Here is a 13,661-nt window from a genome sequence, read left to right on the forward strand (position 1 = left end):
CAGTCTTTCAGTCTCCTACTGTCACCTGTTGTGCCAAAGTAGCAACTGATCTATACTAGCTGCATCACATATCTCATCTGATTGTTAGTAGTTCATCATATATATGTGTTTTTACTGTGTACAAATTGAGTAAACATTGCAGTTTGCAGGGGAAGCAATGCTTGCAGCAATTGGTCTTGTTCTCTATCTTTCTGATACATTGCTCTATACAGTTGCAAAGGTAATATCCTGATGTGGTATCCTTTGATTTATCTTGCTCTAGTTAACAGAATTTGTTTGTGCTATGGACAGAACACTTATTTCAAAAACTAAATAGTGATAATTCTGACTTTGAAAGGTTGACTCCTTGTCATGCTTAACTTTTCTGCGGCATGGAGCTAGGAGCCAGATTAGCACATTTATCCAGGTGAGGTTTACTGAAAATTGATTTTTGGTTTGTGAAATGTACAAATTTGGTAGATAAAATTGTGCCTCTCATGCAGGGTATTCTGGTTGGCCTTCTTCTTTTTCCTATATTTTACAAATATATTTTGCGAACCTGGGGCTCCTTTTCCAGTCATATAAGCTCTCATGCTCAGGAAAATGCAAAGAAGAAGGGACCATCTGAAGGGATTCACAAATCTGTTGTTTTTTATGCATCACTTGGGCTTGTTTTGACTGTCTTCGCTCCTGCATGGATGCATTTTGTTCAGGACTTCGAGCCACATCCTATTCTGTGGTATGTGTTTCAAAAATTCTGTTTTGGTGCAATCTTTTTTGTTTCCACTGGGGAGAGTATCTCAATGATGGTTATTCGATGGTGAATGGGATCTTACCATTTTTTCCCTTGTTGAAGTCCATTTATTGTTTGACATATTTAGGGCACCCATATGAGATGTTTTAAGTTTGTGTGGTTTGCTTAGTTATTGGTGGAACTAGTGCAGCTCTTTTGATTTGGCATGTTAGGAAAATAATATCTGGTTTGAGGAAAAATTGTACATAACATATGCTATGGTATATAAACTACAAAATTGCACTCTCTTTTCATTTGGTGGAGCATAGAGGACTTGGTAGCAACATTTTGGAGGAGCATCTGTAGAAACTTCTGTCAGTTATTGTTGTTGTTGTTCTTAAGGGCCTATTTGTCATTCACATTAGAACTGTCTCTTAATAATGATATCATGTAACTATATTAGCTTATATTCATTATTTGTGATGTGTTAGGGCTTTGACATAAAGACAAGACAAAATGTGCCTCCCTCATTGTGAGATTCATTGGCACTAAAGAAGTCCTTAGTTAACTTCCATCCTATGTCACATAGGTGCGAATGTGGCGATGCGGCACTTTAAAAGAACTTGGGTGTGGGGGTGCGGGGAGGGTATATATATTAAATTTGGGTTTGGTTCTGCTGAACCTAGGTCTGAGTTCTGTTTTGGACCTCTCCCTTGCTCCAACGAGGGGAGGAGGAAGGAGGAGAAGGAAGAAGAAGAAAGAGAGGAGGCGGTGGAGGGAGGAGGAGAAAGAAGAAGAAGAAAGAGAGGAGGAGGCAAAGGAGGAGAAGGAAGAAGAAAAAGAAAGAGGAGGAGGAGGAGGAGGAGGAGGAGGAGGAGGAGGAGAGAGGTACCTATTTCTCTGTGTCCGTTGTCGTCGTCGCCGTCAGAAGAGGAGGAGAGGAGGAGTCGGGGATGAGGAGGAGGAGGAGGAGGAGGAGAAATCGGGGGTGGGGGGAGCGAAGACATGCCCTAATACCCCCCACTTTTCAATTTGTTTTAAAATTTTGAACCAAAATAGACTCAGTCAAAATTGACTGAGTTACGTAACCCTGGGTGCGGGTTGACCGCACCCAGTGCAGCAAAATTTCATATTTGCTGCACTGGGTGCCATACCCACACGCACGTTGCGTCACATCGACGAGGTTGCAGCTGCCACTTAGGCGAGTCTGTGTGACAGCTTCTATCTCTTTTTCTGATTCCATTTTTTCATGGTATCAAAGCAGTCATTTACATAATCCGGGTATGGTAGCATTTCTCTCTTGCTGAAGTACCAGTTACTAAGCCTTCCTTCCTCTTGTTTTTCTATCTTTCTTCGATACAACTTCCTCTTCAGCTTTCATATCCATGTTTCAAATCTGAGTGTCATGAATTCACAAGATTTACACACTGACCAAATATATTTAAATGCTTCCTTGTATTCAGATTTTTAATGAAGTAAAAAGAGCACTCAAGCCTCACACAAGAGGTACAAAACACACTCAACATGTGTTTGCTTACATAAGCCGCTAAGGGCTAACAAAAACACACTTAATATATATATATATATATATATATATATATATATATATATATATATTATTGAGAGAGGAATGCACAAAAAATGCATTAGGAAAAAGTATAACATTTAATGGGACAAGAGATCCCTATTTATATACAAACAAGAGGGCCAAGAGAACCCATACAACTGTTGGGAAAGGCTGAAGATTCCCAACAGCTATATTGACTAAAAGACAAAACTGAATATAGCTGTTGGAGCTATATTGACTAAAAGACAAAAAAAGTGAGTTCTGCCTCATAAGGGAAGAGCCTATTACATGTACATAATTACCATTTTACCCCTAATTGGTAGAGCCTATTACATGTACATAATTACCTACAGGACAAACCATATTACATGGTGAAATTACCAAAAGACCCATGGTGGGTATTTCCTATTACAAGATAGAAAAAAATATTATATATATATATATATATATATATATATGTGTGTGTGTGTGTGTGTATGAATACATATATATATATACATGACCATAAAAATATGTACATAACAATATGCATATATATATATATATATATATATATAGTATATACATGTTACATATACATGAACATATTTTAACAAGATTTATGTCTTCCTTATTCAAATATACCTGAATAATTATTTGTTATTCAGATTTTTTGTATCCCCTTTCTATCCCTTTCAGTCAACTGTGATCGATTCAGCCCAAAGGTATCAATTAGTTTCTTTTCTCACCCTTGATCAGATCTGGTCAAATCTAAATATTATTTTATCAGATCTTGAACCATTTTTGGTATTTTGATAAACCTTTTGGGAAAAAACCATTAATGCAATGCTGGAATACAATACAATTTTCGGGATTTGACAATGCCAACTATGTTTGGCCGCCCGCTCTGCTGACATAACCGTTGTAGTTCCAGCAGCATCTTTTTATGCCAGCCATTGATTTTTTTTAAGGGCTGGTATGCTGGGCATGCCCTCATAGCATACAATATTCAGGCCTGATTTCAGTTCTCAGGTCAAATTTCATTCATTCTCCTCTTTATTATTTTCTTTCTCATCCACTTGTAGCTTCTATTTTCAATGTGGTTTTTGTTTCCTAATTGAGGATCTGTCCCCTTAATTGTTCCATGGCATTTATGAAAGCTAATATTATGTTAACACCTCCAATTACATAATGTGAAAGGACGTTGCATTGAGAGGGCAACCCCTTTGTAATGAAATATGTGAAAAACAAAACAAAACAAGAGCCTCAAAGGCCTTACATTAACGTAAACACAAAGTGCATTATGTAATTGGATAAGTCTACCAAGGGACAATACAAAGTGCCAACATAGGCAATACAAACAACCATTAAGAACAATCTATGTCACATGGGTGTGGGTGCGGGGATGCGGCACTTCCAAAAAACCCGGGTGCTGGGGTGTGGCAGGGGCAAAAATGTAAAAAAAAAGAATTATATATATATATATAATTTTGAGGTTTTAACAGTTTAACATTTAACAGTTAACATTGTCATGATATCATTCATCATGCATGCAATATATCAACCTAAATATCAAATTATCAATCAAATAAGTAAAGCAATTACATAAATCAACCTAAATATCAATCAAATAAGTAAAGCATAGAAGAACTAAATTACATACCAAAGTATATCCTGATGAAGTAATGGATGTTAATAATTTTCTTCTTCATCATCAAATGCATCATTAGAAGGAATATTGGGCTCAGCTAAATCCATGTTTGTTATGTTGAAATCATGCTCTCCCTCGAAGTCACACTCTTCAGTGTTTACATCCCAAAATTTGGATGTTCTTTGTTTGGTTACAAACCCAATTTGAAAATGTTAAATACAATACAAGTATATTTAAATGAAAAACTAAGAAATAATCAAATAACTAAGAGAGCAAATTAGTACCTGTATTCATCATTGGTTCGCGAAAGTAATCGAAGATTTGAATGAACATATACTAAATCCTCTGCGCGCTTGCTGGTGAGTTTGTTTCTCTTCATGTTATGAATTTGAGAATATGTGCTCCAATTTCTTTCACAACAAGATGAACTAGCAGACTACGATAGCAATCTTAATGCAAGACGTTGGAGAATAGGTGTTTATGATCCAAATATTGACCACCATGTGATATGATCTATATTATCTTCTTCTCTCGCGAATAATGTCGGTCCATATAATCTCGAAGATGAAATTTTTTCAAACTCTTGTGTGACTTGATGTAGAAGATATGCTTCTGGAAAAAGTCTTGTCATACACATATTTCTATGTCTTGATAGCTTTGGGTCTAAATTTGGAGGGACATGACCAATACCAATAGTCCGCCACTTATTTGCATAATATTTTGGATTAAGAAAATGTGTCATGCAATGTAAAGGAGTGTTGCTCTTATCCCATCTTCTGACTAAAATTGAATGAATATGATTAAAAAAATCTGAATCATCCAATGTAGGATTTTTTTCTTCATGCTTGAAAACTATAGCTTGTATTTTTTCAATCATATTATCACACATTTCATAAATTCTGTGAAGCATGGGCTTATCCTTATCAACTTCTCTTAACATTTCCCAAATAGGTTGCGTAAATTGAAGGAAGTATACCACTCTGTCTCAAAACTCATCATCAAGAATGAATTTTTTAATTTCTTGAACCTTGATATTATCATCAGCACGATAGAATGCCCAATTTTCATCAGTCATCATATTAATCAAAGCATTCTTCATTCTTTTAATCCTCTTCACCATCACAATGATGGACGCAAAACGTATTTCAGCGACCTTCAACAATTTCAAGTCAGAATGCCTATTAAATATAGCATTAGCACGATGGTAGTTAACAACAAAATTCCTAATGCTTTTGACATTTCTTTCTAAATCTTCAATCCATGAACATAAAACATATGCTTGTGAATTTTCTTCTTCTTTGGAATTGCAGATGCTCTTTAGGGCTCGATTTAAGCAGTGTGCTACACAGGGAGTCCAAAAAATATGAGGGTACTCACTCTCCAAACTCAACGTTGCACTTTTACAAACTAGAGTGTTGTCTGTAATGATTTATATCACTCTCTGATCACCCACTTCTTTTATCACTTCTATAAATAATCCCTTCAAATACTTTGCATTTTTATATTCCCCAGATGCATCAACTGCTTTAAAAAATATTGGGTCACTAAGCGAACACGCAATGAAATTGATTAATGAACGCCTTTGAATATCTGTCCATCCATTAGACACAATATAAACTCCATTTTGCTCCCATGCATATTTTTTAATCTCCAGCAACCTCTCCACATTTGCCCTCTCTTCTACAAGAAGTGTGGTTCGTAGTTTTTTTGAACTTGGAGGCACATAACCACTCAAATTACAATTTGTCAAGGATGTTACTAAATCATTCCAATAAGGATTTCTAGCCGCATTAAATGGGAGTGAACCAGAATAAAAATACCTCCCAACTTTTCTATTTAATTCTTCTCTTCCATATGTATTGAATGATGCTTGTATCATTCCTCTACCTCCTACATTGACTTTTTTTTTTCAGCATCTTCTTGGTGGCTTGCAAATGGCACACTAACTGCACAACAATCGGCCATTGCCTTTCTCTTCTCATATTCTTCTTGTATTGTCTTCGCATTGCCTCATCAACTTTTCTGCAAGCTGAAATGTCATGTCCTGATATCTTCAACAAATGAGCCTTCACTCTTGTGTAAGACCCAACAAAATCTCTTTCGCAGAGCTTGCATCGAAATCTCTTGTTTCCACCACCTCCTCCAGTTTTTGCAAGTTTATCTCCATGTACCCATAGTGGCCCCACATCATCAATCTCACTGCAACTATCAGCAGAACTCACATGTTGGGATGAGGATGACGCAAGTCTTTTCCCTTTATCCATCATTTTTATCCTGAAAACACAAAAAAAAATACATTCAAAAATTTAAGTAAATTATACAAACTAACATTATCTTGATATAAAATTACTAAGGAGGGGGGATCTGCCCCTCCCCTGCCAAAAACAGGGAGCAGGGACGGGGGCTCGACCCCCTCCCCTGTCGAAAACAGAGGGAGCAAGGGGGGCTCAGCCCCTCCCCTGCCGACCCAACAAGAGAGCGAGAGGGGGGGGGGGGGCTCGACCCCTCCCTTGCCGAAAACAGGGAGAGCAGGGGGGCTCAGCCCCTCCCCTGCCGACCCAACAAGAGAGCGAGAGGGGGGCTCGACCCCTCCCCTGTCGAAAGAAAGGGAGCAGGGGGGGCTCGGCCCCTCCCCTGTCGACCCAACAAGAGAGCGAGAGGGGGGGCTCGGCCCCTCCCCTGCCGAAATCACAGGGAGCAGGGGGGGCTCGACCCCTCCCCTGCCGAACCATATTTAGAGCGAGAGGGCTCGACCCCTCCCCTGCCGACACAAGTAGAGAGCGAGAGGGACGTACCTGCGACGAGGGAGAGGAGGAGCTTAGGAGGTGGCATCAGGGCGTCGGGAGGAGAGGGCTCGAGCTGAGCTGCGCGGGAGAGGAGATGAGTGATTTGGGCAAAAAAATTTTTGCCCTAATCACTCCTTTTCATCATTTTTTTTAACGTCCGAAATGTGGACGAAAATGACCCTGGGTGTGTTGATCGCACTCAGGGTCGTGTTGACCGCACCCGCATCGTATCGCGTCGACGCGGGTGCGGCACCTGCTTTGTCGAGTCCCTGTTACTTAGAGGACAATACATGTATTAAGGCACAAAAGTAAGATTAAAAATAAATAACATTTTATTCATAATATACTCATAAAATGAGTTAGAATGCTTTAGAAGAGCATTAGAGAACAAGGGGGCGGTTCACCCCTCTTTATACACAAGAGGTAGTCTCAAATAAAGTTGTTGGACTTCCAACTGCTATATTGACTAGTCAACTCTATGTTAATTAGTTAAAAAAAAAAAACCAACAACTCTATTTGATCTTTGACTAAATAGTCCCTATAAAAATAGAAAAGAAAAAAAAACAAAATAAAGTAAAAGTACTAATGTGCTCCTAACGGGTACAACCTATTACAAGGACTGAAATGACCAAAATACCCTTAATAGGTAGTTACGTATTACATCATTATAAATACACACATATATATATATATGTGTGTGTGTGAATACATACAAAACATATATAAATAAATATACATATGTATAACTTAACACTCTCCCTCAAACTCACAGTGTGATAACTGAAAGTTTGAAAATACAAGTTCTCGAAGGTATTAATAAAGTAGAAGTCTTCAAAAGTCTTTATTAAATACAAGTCTTTATTGATAATCTTCACCAAATGCTTTCATCGACTATCTTCATCTTCATTAAATGATGCATCAAAAACAATTTTTTTTCTCAACCTATATCATCTTTAAGAACGTGCAGAGAGAACAAAAACAAAGGTTCCTAACTAAATAGTTTTGAAAGAAAATGTGCTAACACAATATTTAAAAAATAGTTATGTAAATTGTTTCAAAATATATTTTGAACAAGAATAACACAGATTAAAGTATATATATATATATATATATGGAATGAGGATGGTTAAGTTCCCAACAAAATATAAAGGTACTATAAACTACACAATTTTAAAAAATGAGTAAGATATGCACCTTAAGCAATAATTCTAGAAACATTAGACAATCATTGAGAAAGATAAGAGGAGCATACCTCAAAGAGAAATTTTATGAAAACAAATTTAGACAATCATAAACCCAAAATCAACATATTTTTTAAGAAAACATAAACATTGATCATAAGAAAATTTAATCACTAAAGAACATATAAATTATCAAGAAATAAACAATCATGCATTAATAATATCCCAAATTTTTAGAAAAAATATTTCAAATGAAACAAATCATCAATTTATACTAAAAACATGTGTATAAGGTATAACACTTCAAAAAAGAACCCTCAAGAAAAGAGGAGTTAATTAAATTTATGCATACAACAATGTGAACAAGATAATCAATATGAAACATGTATATATGCAATTTTTTTAATGCACATAGTAATGAATGAGAGCAATCTCATAAATCACAACACATTAGAATTCACTCACACAATCTAGAATGAGTTTAAGTCCAAAGGACCAAGTAACAATCTTTAAAACATATATATATATATATATATATATATGTTATCAATAAAATGCATGAAATTTTATCAATAAACATTTTTTCATGCAAGGAATAACAAGTAATAAAAGTTTAGAAATTTCATGGAGAGATTAAAAATCCTACATAACAAAGGGAATGCTATTTGAAAATCAATACCAATTTGCAAAAAATACGAAAAGATTTAAAATCCCATAAATATCAAGAAGTGATATTTTGCAACCCTCAACAATAATTTGACCACTACAAGCAATCGCCTCACTAGACCTCCAAACCTCAAAATTAAGTGTATTAGCTACTAGAACAAGAGCACAATCACAATGCCACTTATGAGCTACAAAAAAAAAATGTGAATAACCAATGGATGCAGATAACTCGCCACATTGAAAAACATCTCTTATCTACATAAAATGACACTCAAAATTCAAGTGTATCAGCTACTAGGATAAGAGCACAATTATAATGCCACTTATGGGTTAAACAAACACACAAAAAGTGTGAATAACCAATGGGTACACATAACTCACCACATTGAAAAACATCTTTTGTCTATATAAAATGACACTTAAATAAGAGAAATAAGAGGAGAAAATACATGAAGTAAAAGAGCTTGTAATGAAAATAAACTAATGTCACCCAGAAGAATAAATATATCAATTTTAACAATCTTTCGAAACACCATAGTTTCAAAAGTAGATAGTCATCACAAATAAACATAATTGTAAGCATCCAACATAATAATAATGTCCAAATAAACAAATGAGTGATATAACACACTCATAAAATCAAAGATTAAACAACCGTCAATTAGAGCCAAACTATAAGCCAACATTTTAAACTGACAAAAAATGAGGTGCACACAACTCACCCCAACAAGCATATTTGGTTCAATCAAAGCTAACATGGATCTAAAGGCCAATCAACTATCAATCAAACCCAAGATAAGTGACATGTCACTCATAATCCTTCGGAATCTAGACTGATAAGATGACATAAGGTGCACACATAACTCACCTCAGCGACTAACCTTGACTCAATAACAACAAGCCCAAAAATAAATGATGCATCATGTACAATTCTGTGATGGACAAATCAAATGCCATAAAAGGCGATATGGGCTTACGGAAATCAATTTTCAAATAAGCGAGTTCATATCAAAGAACCGATTTGAAAAAAAAAAGTTTCAAATCAAAAGCAATAAAGGTAGATCAAATATAGAGTAATCTTATGTAAACAAGATGTCAATTGATAATTTTTCATAAACCTTGTGTAAGCAAAGGCAATCAAGATCACATCAATAACAATGAGCATGACCAATATAAAAAGCTACATAGAGAAATATTTTAATGTAGATTAAAAACCAAGAGCCATTGTGAGACAACAATGACATATAACATGAAAAGGGCCAAAACACTTATAGAGATTCTAAAGGAACCATATAGAAAACCAAGAATGTACACAAGTACAACTAATCATGGATACTTACAAAGACATCAAAATTCATGTATATGCAATAATCTAATAACTTTAAAGTCACATATCCTATACAAAAGATACAAATGATTACATAAGATATCCATAGGAACACCATGATTTCACATAAGATACTAAAATATCCAAAATATATTTTGAATTATCATGCTTACGCAAGAGTGAATAAAACAATAACTCATGTAAAAAGAGATTTTAAGAAAAAACTCCAATTTCAATTTAATTTGAGAACACATCTAATTTTTCAACCAAAAATACCAAAAACAATTTTTAAATGACACATAATCATTAATTTGACATAAAAACATGCATAGACATATATCCATGACACATAAATATGAAGATGATATACCAATAGAGCAATCTCATGAGAGCATACAAAATATCCATGAACTTAAAATCATGATCACTCAAGATATAAAACATGCACGAATTTAAAAATTCTTAAGGAACACATCTCAATAAAAGCACCGCATAGAATTAAAAAAAACATGCTTTGACATGTGCATAAAGTCACCAATAATCATAATGGTGTTAACAAACCCAAAATAAATAAATAAATAAATAAATAAATATATATATATATATATATATATATTAAATGAACACTTACGTACCCGAGAGCATACAATTATATATTTTTGTATTAAAAATAATAACATGGAGGACTTACCATAATGAGCTTAAGAATAGACTATGTATGAGTTAAAGCGCCATTAACATAATATTTCATTAAACAACATTTCATAAAAACTCTAATTTCAAAACACATTTTACATACCCAAGAAATAACCATAATGTTTTAAATAAATTTTGAAAAACATATCATAAATACCTTTTAAAGATTAAATAAGAGATACATACCAAAATACGCGAGCCTCGAGTCCAAGCTATATATCAATCCCAATTTTCTTTTTAAAGAATAAACTCGGACAAGATACCAAGATCAAGAATCCCTCACCCGGATACCATGTAATGGAATATGCAGAAAAACAAAACAAGAGCCTCAAAGGGCGGACAATAGCATAAACACAAAGTGCACATGCACAAGTCTACCATGGGACAATACAAGGTGCCAATATAGGCAATACACACAACCACTAAGGGCAATACCATGTATTAAGACATAAAAGCAATATTAAAAATAAATAACATTTTATTCATAATATACTCATAAAATGAGTTAGAATACTTTAGAAGAGCATTAGAGAACAACAAGGGGCTTCACCCCTATTTATACACAAGCAGTAGTTTCAAATAAAGTTGTTGGACTGTTCTAATAGCTCTATTGACTAGACAACTCTATGATGATTAGTCCAAAAAGAACCCAACAACATATTTGGTCTTTGACCAAATTCTGACCCTTGTAAAAATAGTGGATTTTATTTTAAAACAATTGTAGAAACTCACCCATATATCTGGGGCTTGACAGATTTAATATATCAAACCATAAACCAAACGGTGCACTGAATCAAATGAAGAATAAGTCAAACTTTATTTATTTATATCAACTGTTAAAATATACTAAGATAAAAAATCGTCTATATCACAAATGAGTCATTCTGTCAAAACCCAAAAGCCAGTCACAAGGCTCACAGTCTTCAACGAGTTAGTTGGGGCATCACTGAGCATCCGTGCCTGTAAAACAATTTTAAGAAAACGGGTAAGAACCAAAGTTCTTTATACGAATTCCTCTAAAAATCCAAACTGTAAAGAAAATAGCATAAACATATTCATGCATAAATTTAAGAGGAATATCACAATTAACAACTTACCACGACTACTTTATCATTCAAACATTCAACCACATATCATGCAGAAACAAATATTATGCAAAACCAAGTATGCATAAATGCATGAACTAATGTTAAACAATAAATATGCATGATTAAATGCACATGCATGAATAACTTATTAAGTTATTTATTAGAGTTGCTCTTACATGCATGTCCTTATTAAATGCATATAAGTTTATTTTTCATTTTTTCTTAAACCTGCGAATACTCAAAACGAGCACAAATTCTTGAAGTTCAAGTTAGATTCTCAATTGTAGCTTAACACACAATTTGTATTTTATTACTGGGTTCCAGACTTGTTCCTCGGCCAATATTAGGAATCAACACCATCCATCGGAACATTAGAAATCAACATCTAATGCCGGGATATCATAAAAATCAACATCCACTGACGCCACTTTTTTGGTATACCAATAACTAGAGTTGAGTGAACACCCCCCCCAAGCAAAGTGGTTGAAATCTCTCTAAAACAGTGCCCGAGAGGTGAACCACTATATCGAGTTCATGGGCACAATGCATACGGAATTTTAGTATCCTTACGGTCCCTCATAACCGCCATCTAAGATTTCCACACTGTATAAGAGACATCAAGAAAGAAATTAATTTCACTATTTGGTCTCTTTTACCTTTTCAAATAATTTCAAGTTCTTTATAGAAGAACTGTTTTGTTCAACATGCAAAATCAATTTCGGGCCCTGGCACACACAATTTAACAATGCAATTAATTTTGGAAAACCATTAAATTTTCAGAAATAAATTTTGCAATGTATAAATAAAATCAACAATAGTTGGAGCAACATATGCTCCTGGCCTACACGGCTCGTAGTGGTTCATATCTAACCACCAACACATCTCAAAAGTGATTTATGTATTTTTGTAAAATTTCAGTGAACATGTAACACATTCATTGTTTGAAAACATGTTTACAATGCATATTCAAACACACAAAATGAATGCGCATGAAACCAAATGCATACGCATGCGAATAGATGCTTGAAGAATACATTAAACAATCAAATATGCATATGATTATAGTTATACAAATATAAAATAAATTTCAGATTCATGCGTATGACATGCACAATTGCAAGTCGATCAAATCAAAATCATGTTTATATATCATCACATTAAGAATACATACATCAATCTTAAACATGTACATGACCGAACTCATGTACACAAACAACTATGCAGAATTTTTATCAAGCCAACAATTGGGGTTGATCCATGTACATGACCAAATTCGTGTACATGAGTCGACCAATGTCGAAAGATACACATTTCTAACATGCTGGCTGATCCATGTACATGATCGTAATCATGTACATGGGTCGGCCAGACCACCAGAAACTATGTGTATAACATGCACAACAAATAAAGTTGAAACATATAGTTATTTTACAAATGCATGAACATGTAATTTGACCAACATTAAATGGAATAATGCATTCAGATGCATGAGCATTTTACTGGACAAACCTAAATCACAAATCAAATAATCATATATTCGGCAGATCTGGACTAGATCTGCCTAATACATAGACTTGATAGACCTAATCCACATCCGTGCACCTAAACTTAGCGAATCTGACCAGGTCTGCATGTTTGTAAACTCAGTAGGTCTGATCAGATTTGCATACTTATGAAACTCGACAGATTTGATCAGATTTGCTTACATATAAAACGTGGCAGATCTGATCAGATTTGCGCACAATGAAACTTGGCAGATTTGCATATTCATGAAACTTGGCAGATCTGGACCAGATCTGCATGTTCAAAAGTGTAATAGATCTGAATCAAAACATATATTTATCAGATGTCTAATTTCAGATATATGTATATGCAACTTATGTAAATCTGAAACAGTAAAACCCATTCAGGTATATGCATGTCACGAGATTATCAGATCTGAATATATATATATATATATATATATATATATATATATATACATGAGCAAAAACAAATCTAAACCAGA

The 13,661-nt window shown here is 34.6% G+C and overlaps 1 protein-coding gene across 4 annotated transcripts in view; it reads left to right on the forward strand.

Annotated features, from left to right (window-relative positions):
• Positions 1 to 13,661, forward strand: part of LOC149813410 (phosphatidate cytidylyltransferase family protein) — a 31,352-nt gene that overhangs the window by 5,495 nt on the left and 12,196 nt on the right. For all 4 annotated transcript variants that reach the window (XM_089991770.1, XM_089991771.1, XM_089991772.1 and 1 more), the window contains 3 exons: positions 150 to 220; positions 338 to 406; positions 483 to 718. In XM_089991770.1, the coding sequence (XP_089847896.1) occupies positions 150 to 220; positions 338 to 406; positions 483 to 718 (376 nt within the window). The remainder of the gene's footprint in view (positions 1 to 149; positions 221 to 337; positions 407 to 482; positions 719 to 13,661) is intronic.

The sequence above is a fragment of the Nuphar pumila genome, chromosome 16 (assembly GCF_984573655.1).
Source record: "Nuphar pumila chromosome 16, dmNupPumi1.hap1.1, whole genome shotgun sequence".
In the NCBI taxonomy this organism is placed as follows: Eukaryota; Viridiplantae; Streptophyta; class Magnoliopsida; order Nymphaeales; family Nymphaeaceae; genus Nuphar; species Nuphar pumila.